Below are 10,744 nucleotides of genomic sequence, written 5' to 3'. Positions count from 1 at the left end.
CGGAGCTTGCGCCTTTTCAACCAAGCCCTCTTGGGGAAATGGTTATGGAGATTTGCAAATGAAGAAGAAGCTTGGTGGAGAAGTATCTTGGTGGCTAAGTATGGGGTGGTTTGGGGTGGTTGGCGTTCAAATGTTCCTCGTGGAACGCATGGGGTGGGGCTATGGAAATTCATTTGTGGGGTTTGGAGGTCGTTTCGGTGCCACTTCAGATTAGTTCCCGGTTTGGGGGGGAAGGTCAAATTTTGGGAGGATTGTTGGTGTGGCGAGACGCCCCTCAAAGATGCTTTTCCGGGCCTTTTTAATATAGCCCGCAACAAGGATGCCTCCATTGCGGATATTCGGGAGTGTGTAAATGGGATGGTGCACTGGAACGTTACTTTTACCCGTAGTATCCATGATTGGGAGGAGTTGGCCTTAGCCTCTTTCTTCTCACTCTTGTATTCGTCGCCGATCCGGGGGGAAGGGGTTGACCGTATGTGGTGGATTCCTTCAAGGAAAGGGAAGTTTGAGGTCCGCACTTTCTACAAGAGGCTTGCCCTTAAGGAGCCTAATCAGTTCCCTTGGAGAAGGATTTGGCGTACTAAGGCTCCTTTGCGAGTGGCGTTTTTTGCTTGGTCGGCCGCTCTTGGGAAATCTCTCCCTCTGGATAATGTTCGGAAGAGAGGTATTGTTGTGGTTAATCGTTGTTGCATGTGTGAGGTGGATGGGGAGTCTGTGGACCATCTCTTCCTTCATTGTGGGGTCGCGCGCAAGTTGTGGGAGGTCATCTTCTCTCGCTTTAACTTGAGTTGGGTTATGCCTAGAAGCGTCATGGAGATGTTTGCCAGCTGGTGGGCGGGAGGTAGATCTAGTAGTGCGGTGGTTTGGAAGATGGCTCCCTTGTGTCTTCTATGGTGTCTTTGGAAGGAAAGGAATGCGAGATGCTTCGAGGATTTGTCGAGGAACCTAGAGGATCTTATTCACTTCTTTTTGTACACTTTATTCTCATGGACAGCAGGATGGCTTGCTCCTTTAGTGATTGATTTTCCTGATTTTCTCTTTTTGTTCTCTTCTTCTTTCTCCCCTACTTAGTCGCTCCTTTGTATACTTCCTGTGTACTAGGGTTGCGCCCCTCTGCGCTCTTAATGCATTATTACTTATCAAAAAAGACACCCACATGAACAACCTTGAAAAATAGAAGATACTTACAGCAATTAGATCCCCAAACTGACTAGTGAATTTTGTGCCTATACAGCTCTTCACCAGCCCCAACATTGTTCCACCTGCCACATAATTCCATACACTATGTTTTAATAAAGACTGGTTATTACTTATCAAAAAATATAATTCCATACATTATGTGCACAACACAAAAGCGAGCCTATGTTCTACATAAGGAATCTACAAGCCTTTTTCATCATAAATAAATGTTACAACTTCCGTGTGCAATAATAAGACAATGAAAGATGTGTCTATGTGGTCTGTACATGTGTGTGTAGGTGTGGGGTGGTGTGTGTGCAAGAGAGAGAGAGTACTGAAACTATTCCAACAAAGAAATTACTACTTCTAGCTTCTGTTAAAGATCTTTAATTGCAACCAGAAAAGTACTTAATTGGCTTGGCTTACCATTCTATTATATTAAATAAAATGAATGAGCTGATAAAGCTTAGATTCAGGATGGTTTATCTGATTGCTCAACCCAATAATTTTCTTTTCCAATACGTGGATTGCAATAATCCTAATCTTCACAATCTATAAGAACATTAACTTTAGTGAAACCATAGGTCATTAACGTACTCTCAACACCTAGATTCACATTTATGCATTACTCTTCTCCTTGTATTGCCTAACTAACTTTCCAAATACTCCGCCTAGCTATGGCCATTTGTTCCCAACGGAGCTATTGCAGGCACTGTAGTTTTCCGCAATGGAAATGAAATAGCTATTCTTGACCAACATAAGAGAGAAATTGACCAATGTAGAGCGTATAAAAAAGAAACTTTCATCCCAAAGCACACCAGTTTGTGCATAAGGACGCTATACCTATACATTTCGCTTTTCACAATTATATCAAGGAAATATCTTGTGAAAAATGGAAGAAGATAGGGTATATAATCAGTCTTTTGATTTCAATATTTTGAGAACTTAAAATGTAATTAGTATGGTCAAAACTCTTACTAGACTCTTAATTTATTATCTAAAAACTTATGAAAGTAGTTACTGCCTGTGTAGAATGTATAAGAGCATTATACTTAAGTTAGGCTTGTATTCTCTATAACTATTTTGACAAGCAACCAAAATTTATAAAAAAACACAAAAGGCACAACCCAAGCAAACAAGAAGAGTTCAAGAACACACTTAACTAGAAGAAGGAAAAAAAATAAAGAAAAAAAATGAAAGTTTAAAATATTTAAATCAAAGGCAAATGTCCAGTTGTAAAAAGTCTTGAAGAATAAATCATTCAATTCCTCCACCGTCCATTCACAGTCTACAAAACTCCAATCATTTCTTTCCCTCCAAAGACACCATATAAGGCAAGACGAAAATACCTTCCACATCGCAAAATTTTGAAGCCTACCAAATTACCCTTTCCACCAAGCGAAAAGGTCTACCACTTGATTAGGCAAACCCAAGCCAACCTACAAGGCTGAAGATATTCCATAGAGCATTAACCATCTCACAATGGTGTAAAAGGTGGTCCATTGACTCCCTACTCTTCTTACACATACAACACCAAACAACCACCATGACATGCTGCTTTCTTAAAATATCCATAGTGAGTTTCTTTCCTATGGTAGCCAACCAAGCAAAGAACACTACTTTCAAGGGAGCCTTATTTAGCCAAATACTACAATGTCCATGCTCCCCATGATAGTATTCTCTATACCTGATTAATGAAAACCTGGGAAGACACTACTTTGAAAGAAAGCTCATCTTATTTCTGGGATTACTCCTTTTCTGCCCTTCTAGGCCTTTATATTTACTGTTATACAGCAAGCAGATCACTATCCCAACATTTTCTAGCTCCATCATTCTCAAAGCTTTAGTAAAAACCTATGTAACATCCCATTGCACATTGAGAAGATTAATAACCCACATACAATGGATAGATTATAAAGGTATTCATGGGTGCTAAGTCCCACATTGGTACCTTACTAGGTGATATTGAACTTTATAAGGCCTTATTTGGTAAGAGGGTTGGAGTTGGCCCAGACACTATTCATCACAATTTCCCAAAAAAATCAACTTCAAAACATTCTAACTTTTTCACTTTTTATATCAAATCATTCACTTTTTATTATTATTCAAATACAAAAATCACTGCAAAACAAAATTTTTTCACTTTTTCATTTTTTTTATACTAAACATTCTTATTTTTTTTCACATCAATCTACATCAACTACAGTGTTTAAGCCAACCCATTTACCAAACACCACCTAAGTAATTCTAAGGAAGCTCCAAAAGGTAATGTAATCTAGTCTTAAACCTCGCCACCAAACAAAGGTACCTGAACAGACACTTTTTTTTTTTTTTTTTTATAAGTAAAGGTACCTGAACAGACTGTCTTCTGTTTTATTGTTTTTCATTCCTTTCTTTTTTCTTTTTTTTTTTTTTTGAACAAGATATCAACCTACAGGCTATCCAACCCACCCTATCTCTACCACCTGAGAGAGGACCCAGGCTAGAGACAGACCAAGTAAAAGTACATTAAGAGTTAGTTAACAAGTGCCCGTGAAAGTTGCTGAGCTAAAAAAGGACAGGACCACAACAGTGACTTGTAAGACAGAATTTCATACTATTATGAAGATACAAATGATGGGCAATATACGATCCACCAATACTCATATTCCTTGACCATCAAAATGTATCTGATTCAGAAAGTAGAGGGAGTTGGGAAATTGATGACTGCTACAATGGTAAATAAACTATTATTAAAGAAGCTAATCTCTAATTCAAAAACTCTCATACCGCTTTATAAATCTATCTATACTAAAATGAAGATTTTTCTTGAGATATTCTCACTGAGGATGATTCTTCTATGGTATCTGTCAGGAGTAAAAGAGGCAACAAGATAGTTAACATTATTTTTATTTTTTTATGAATAATAATGGGGTCGAGAATCTAAAAAGTTAACAAGATCTACAATACTAGAGGAAGTGAATTTTTTTTTTTTTTTTTTTTTTTTGGTAAGTAATCAACATATATCAATAATCTAGAGGAAGTGAAACTGGGAACAAAGGATACAACCCAATCTAAAACAGAACTCAAGAAGGAGGACTTTAGTTGTGGAACACTAAACTCGCGGTCCTCAAAACAAGATAGTTGACATTATTAGCAACGATTAAGGTAGTCATTGGTATAGCTTGCGCATAGGAAATCCTAATCTTGGAATCAAAAAACAACCCTACATCATTGAGATAGCTAGCATCAATGGATAGGATGCATATTCCCACAAATAAGTTGTGAACTACTTCCCTAGAAAAGAAAAAAAAAAAACAAAACAAAACAAAACAAAACAAAACAAAAGATGCGTACTTGTCTAGCTATTGCTCATTAGAGAGAGTTATAAATAAGAAGCAACTACTTGTCTGACAACTCAGGTGTTGCTCAAGTTGATCACTTAAGTGCATAAGTACCTAAAGTTGGCTTCTAATATTGTTGCTCAGTATCCTAATCTTAATTCTTCTTATTCTTCTTCTTTTTTGCACTAGCCACACATGCATATGAGGTTGAACCTGTGATCTAGCCCCTCATCCCTTATTTATGAGATGGGGAGATGCTACTGGTCAAGAACCATCCTTCAAACTAATTGATATAGGTGAAGGATACAACCTAGGACACTGAATCATCACTGTATCTCTACAAGCTTGCCCAATGTCAAATTTTTCAGAGTTGATTGTTGAAAATGAGCCAAATCAGAAGTCCAACAATCAATCAACGATAAAAAGTGAAAAAAAAAATAATAATAATAATAGAAGAGACTAAATTTGAAAAAAGTAAAGAAAGAAAATAAATTATATGCCAGAAAATCCTGTGACTAATCTAACATGCAGTTGTGTGAAAAAATACACACTTGTCATTCTTAAGTAACATAAGTTCCTCCAATAAAGAGGAAAAGGAAAACATAATTGGTAGAAGATTCCGGAAATCAAGCAATTCACTCCTGGTTTAGGAAAGGACAAACTATGCTCTAAACTGAACATCTCAGATTGAGAACCAACAGATTCTTGAGAAATCAATACTAAAAAAAACAAAAACTTACGGTCCTTCACATCAATGGGCATCGCAATTTGGTCAAGCACAGCAATGGCATCCTCCAAAGCTTTGTTGTAGGCTGTAGATCAAATAAAGCTTGCACATATCATTAATAAAAAGTGATTAGCCACAAGCAAAAAAGAACTATCATAAGTACTAGTATAGTAACATTACCTCGGCAGATAACGGTAGGATGGTAATTTTTGTCAATAAATGCTTCTGCAACGTGGAGCATTTCACCAGCTTCAACAAATTTTTAGCCCAAATGTGAGAAACAAGGAATATTATTAACATACATTGTACCACAAAAATAGATTCCGTTCTTCACAAGCAATTGCAATCCTCACTCAAGTATATATGCAGCTAATTAACCCACAGGCTAAATGTCATGAAACTGTGAAGTCAAACTGGAGCAATCAGAAACAGACTTCTCTAAAACTATCACTCACACAAAAGACAAGAACAATCTGTCACACTCCACAAAGGAAACATGTGTTGCAAAGATGAGTATGACAGTCCAAATATTGTATGCTCAAAACATACCAAGAACGATGACTGATGTTGTTCCATCTCCCACTTCTTCATCTTGCGTGCGGCTTAGTTCAATCATTGACTGCTACCAACACAAAATGGAACATACATCAGAAGCATAGACACTAGATAGTGATGGAACACCAGAATTCCAAGAGAAATAAAAGTTTACAGCAATAAAAAAGGAATTTATGTCAAACAATTTCGTAAATCAGTAGAGAGAGAGAGAGAGAGTGCCTTTGCAGCCGGGTGTGCAATATCTAACTCACGCAAAATAGCATTTCCATCATTAGTCACCACAATTCCTGATAGCAACAAAGTTGGAAACAGAAAAGAAAAGAAAAATAAGAAGCCAAGACAGAAAATGCTGTCGAAAATCTTTGATTTGCAATGACAATATTCGTAATGATATTCCATTATCTTTACCTCCAGAAGCATCGAGTAGCATCTTCAACATGGATCTTGGACCCAATGTAGTGCGAATAATGTCAGCAACAGCCTGTCCGTCCAAGTATAAATTAAACAAAACGAAAATAGAAAAGAAAAAAATCATGAAAATTCACAATACAATGCGACCTACGGAAATAAATGAATATCGCACCTTGGAAGCCTGGATATTAGCATGTTGCACCTTGCCTCCGGACTCGCGTTTCAAAGAGTCCTCTGCACAGTTTCATTTGATCGAATCCATTAACTTAAAGCAAGGACAGATGATAAACCCAAAAAAAAAAGAAAAAGAAATGCAGATCACACTTACTGAGAACAAGCACCGGTGCGTGCATGATTTTCTTCTTCTTTTTCTTACTTCCCTCTACGATTCGTCTTAAACCCTAACACTAGAAATAAATAAGAAAACCTCACAGCTTCCCTATAATCTCTTCACAGAAAAGATCAAGCCCTAGATTTCGAGTAACAAACCTTCTAGAAACGCAGCTACTTCTAAATCCGATCAAACAAAAAAACAAAAATCGAATAATCAGACTCCAAGGCAACAAAAGCAACGAAAATTATTCAAATATAAATGAGAAAACAAAACCCTAGAAATTGAACACGAAATCAGGAGAAAATGCAAACGGTGAGAGTGTGAGTGCGAGTGCGAGTGCGAGTGCGAGTGCGAACTTACCTTGTGCTGTCTTGCAGCGAGTTCTGAAAGGAGCATAGGAAGTGTTTAGGTCTGGTTATATAAAGCGACAAGCATTTTTAAACGACTTAGGAACGATATGTAGCACAGGCGTTTTCTAACTTCACTGAACGACTTGTAGCTTTGCTTTCAGCGGGAAGGACTAGAAGTGGCTACATGTGGTGTATTGTATAACTCATGAGGTTTGATAAATTGAAGTCATTAATGGTGATCAGAGGACATCAAACTCTCGCTCATTATTCAGGATTGAGATATCTACGAATTTTTTAAATTATGAGATTTTCATATTTTAAATTTTGATTCTTCTATTTCATCTAACCGACTAAATAAATGCAAAAGTTTGTATGTTATTGAAGTAATTAATTTTAGTTTTTAATATGTCAAATCAACTTACCTCGGTAACACAAACTTTTATATTTATTTAAATCGTTAGATGAAATTGATGACTCAAATTTTGGAATATGAGAATCTCATATTTTTTAAAACATGAGGGGATCCAAATCTCATTATTATTGTTTATAGCCTTCTTACCGCTATATCCTTTTTCCTTTTTTCTTTGTTTGAAAAACGTAGGCGAGAGAGATTAATTGTAGCTATTATACTTGGATGTTACATGTAGTGTTTTTTTTTTTTTTTCTTTCTTTTTTATAGATGAAATGGTACAAGGACAGCAACAAAAACTAAGGCTCCGTTTGTTTCGCAGTAAAATGATTTACGAAAAATGTTTTCTGTATTTTCAGGTGTTTGGTACGACATAAAATAATAGTCAACAGAAAATATTTTCCTCTGACCAAAAATTCTTCTTTAATTTCGAAAAATGGTTTCCAATTTTGAAAATCGTAAACCATTTTCTCAGTTTGAGCATCTCATTCTCAAATCGACGGACCCTGCCAAGACTTGACTAGGACCTAACCAGACCAACCTGGAACCTCGTTGGGACTTACCCAGGACCTGCCCAGGACTTGCCCAGGACCCGACCGGACCTCCCCGAGACCCACCTGGGACTTGACTGAACCTGCTCAAGATCTCACTGGACTCGCCCAGGACCTTGTCGGGAATCGACCGGCACCCCATCGAGACCTACCCAGGACCCTACCGGGACTTGATGGGGATTTTGGCGTAAAACATTTTCCTTGAAAATGATTTCCTAGAAAACATTTTCTAGTATTTGGCATGTACAGAAAATCAAGCAGGGTCCTGGTCAAGTCCCCGACGTCAAAAAATGTTTTCAGGAAGAAAATATTCTCCTGGAAAACATTTTCCGGTATTTAGTGTGTATGCAAAATCATATTAAACACTAAATTACGAAAATGTCCCTATCGGCTCTTGGGTGGGTTCTACTATGTAATGACCCCGATGGAAAAATCAATTAACTGGTAATTGACCACATGGTTCGTCTTCCAGCCCTATCCCTCACAGGACAAGATTCAAGGATCACAACCTCTCCTATACGATAGACCTCAGCGGAAGACTTTTAAACTATAGGAGTAGAGAGTAATAACTAAAACAACCACACATTCATACACCAGAGTAAACATAATAACCTCATAATATAAAGATAAGTCATCAAATGTATCGATCACCAAAACAAAATATTACATTCCCCAAATGATAATTGTCTTACAAAAGATCAACATGTCAGATCCTAAGCTTAAGTAGGGCTAGAGAAATAATAATTTTGACCATATCTGCTCGGGTGGTTCATCTATCAACCCACATGGACATCAACCAAACAGAGTCAATATCCTCAAAAATGACTTGGAACAGGTCCTGTGCAATCACCAATATCGGATCCGAAGGCATCCTCGTTTAGCCTAGCTAAACCGCGTAATTATTTGTAATGAAAGGAAAAACATAAAAACGAAGGGGGTAAGTTTAAAGACTTAGTGAATGTTAATGCACATAATACTCATGCCAGTTTTAGTAATGTTAATGCACATAATATGCTATCCTAGGGGACTTGTAATACAACACCGATGCCCCGGATATTGTATGTTACTGTCCATAACACTAGTGGCATGACCGAGTCCGACCTCGGGTGACCCACACCACTAATGATGTACGTCCTGTAGTGATCACTCGTTAAGGCGGTGCCGGTCACGAAACACCCATTTGATCCAAGGCCCATATATTACACACATATTTGACCATAAAGTTAATTAACATGTATAGTAAGCCTATGATCGTTATCTAACACGTACTGGTGTACCATGTCATATGATACAATTTATCTTATCCATATTTTACATGCATGCTTTTACAAGTCTTACTTTCGTTAACATGTTAAGTACAATGTTTTTCACAAATGCTAGAGTTTATGTGCAGCAGAAAATATGTTTCCGTTAGAGTGCAAATATGCATGTTTTGGTACACAAAATAGACATGCAAATGTAGGAAAATAAATGGCAAGTATTATGTGAGTTAAAACTCACCTAGGTCGATTAAAGTCTCTAAGTAATCCTCCAACAAGTTCGGGTTCTCCAAATCTGTGGAAAATCCTCACATTAGTCCTAAGTTCACTAAAACAAACCTTAGACTTGAAAACAGGGGTCGTTGGGTGCTTGGCCAAAAAGGACATCTCCTGAACGTCACTAGGCCAGCGCTCGACCTACGGACGAGCGTTCGTCCAGTGAGGTTCAGGTGAAAACCTCATTTGACCCACTTATTTCCCAATCTTTCTTACGGTCTCTTATGCTATCAAAAGGCTTTCTAACACTGCTATAAGCATAGCAATGTTTCTAACAGTAAGATTAAATCTAAGCAAGAGGAAACGCTAACCAGCAATAAAGCTTACAACAACTAAGCTATTAGAACGAAACACAAGAAAATGGTAAGGATTACCTCAATCGAGCAAGTCCTCCAAGTAAACTCCACCAAAAACTCACAAAAAATCACAACTCTTATAAAATCAAAATGACAGAGTTTCCCTAAGCTTCCGGGGTGGAGAAAATCGAATGGGGGTGGAGTGGTATTTATAGGGGGTGAGTCTAAGGGCAAAATGATGAATAACAGGAAAGGGGCAAGCGCTCATGATACTATAGGGAGCGAGCGCTCGTGTATTGTTGCTTGGAGGGGTCAGGTGGCAAGTGACACGCGCGGATAAAAACCAGCGGTCAACAAAAGGTCAACAAGCGCTCGACCTGGTCTCCACACGAGCATTCGTGTACAGTTGCCAGGCAAGTGCTCGTGTGTGGTCCCCCACACGAGTGTTCATCTACTGTAGCTTCGAGATCCAAAAATTCTAAAAACAAATGCTCCTACAGGTGTCCCTAGTGACTCAAAACCTAATTAACCTTCTAACTAAGCTGTCTTAAGCTTAATTGATTATTTGAGTCACAATATGCCAAGGTCCTAGGCTGATCCCGGTGGGGCCCCGATAGGGTCTAGGCAGGCTCCAGACAGGTCCTGGGTGAGTCACAGTGGGGTCCTTGAGGGACTCGGTTAGGACACCTCTAAGACTTGAAACAAACAAAGCCTAAAATAAATACAACTTTAAACCATAAACAAGGCCTACAAAAACTGCCGATGAGAGTCTTTTTCACTGTCCAAAGGAAAATCCAGTAGAAGAAACATGTAAGGGGAAAAACTACCAGTAAAAATTGTGGTAGCAGGCTAGCAACCCAATAAGTAATGTTGTGTGCACAAATTTTTGGTTGTTATCTGACTGCTGAGAGAGATAAAGAGACTAAGAGTATTAGAAACAATAGGGCCCAATCTTAAATGTTCGCAAAATTCATATGATATGCAAAGTAGACATGCTGAGGTGGAGATTAAGAGCATTATAATCTCTTCCCTTCTTTAAATAGGGAAATCTCAAAAAAAAAAAAATCATAAAAA

At 38.0% G+C, this 10,744-nt stretch overlaps 1 protein-coding gene across 1 annotated transcript; it reads right to left on the bottom strand.

Annotated features, from left to right (window-relative positions):
- Positions 1-379: 379 nt before the first annotated feature.
- LOC132185271 (T-complex protein 1 subunit gamma-like) lies at positions 380-6,908 on the bottom strand. Its single transcript, XM_059599066.1, has 10 exons — positions 6,890-6,908; positions 6,524-6,702; positions 6,368-6,429; positions 6,193-6,265; positions 6,004-6,071; positions 5,779-5,848; positions 5,410-5,478; positions 5,243-5,314; positions 1,189-1,262; positions 380-487 (listed from the first exon to the last, which is right to left on the bottom strand). Exons 2-10 carry the CDS (start codon positions 6,546-6,548, stop codon positions 380-382), a joined length of 621 nt encoding a protein of 206 aa, XP_059455049.1. The 5' UTR covers positions 6,549-6,702; positions 6,890-6,908.
- Positions 6,909-10,744: the final 3,836 nt, after the last annotated feature.

Source organism: Corylus avellana, chromosome ca6 (genome assembly GCF_901000735.1).
Source record: "Corylus avellana chromosome ca6, CavTom2PMs-1.0".
Classification (NCBI taxonomy): domain Eukaryota; kingdom Viridiplantae; phylum Streptophyta; class Magnoliopsida; order Fagales; family Betulaceae; genus Corylus; species Corylus avellana.
This window is presented reverse-complemented; position numbering and strand designations above follow the sequence as displayed.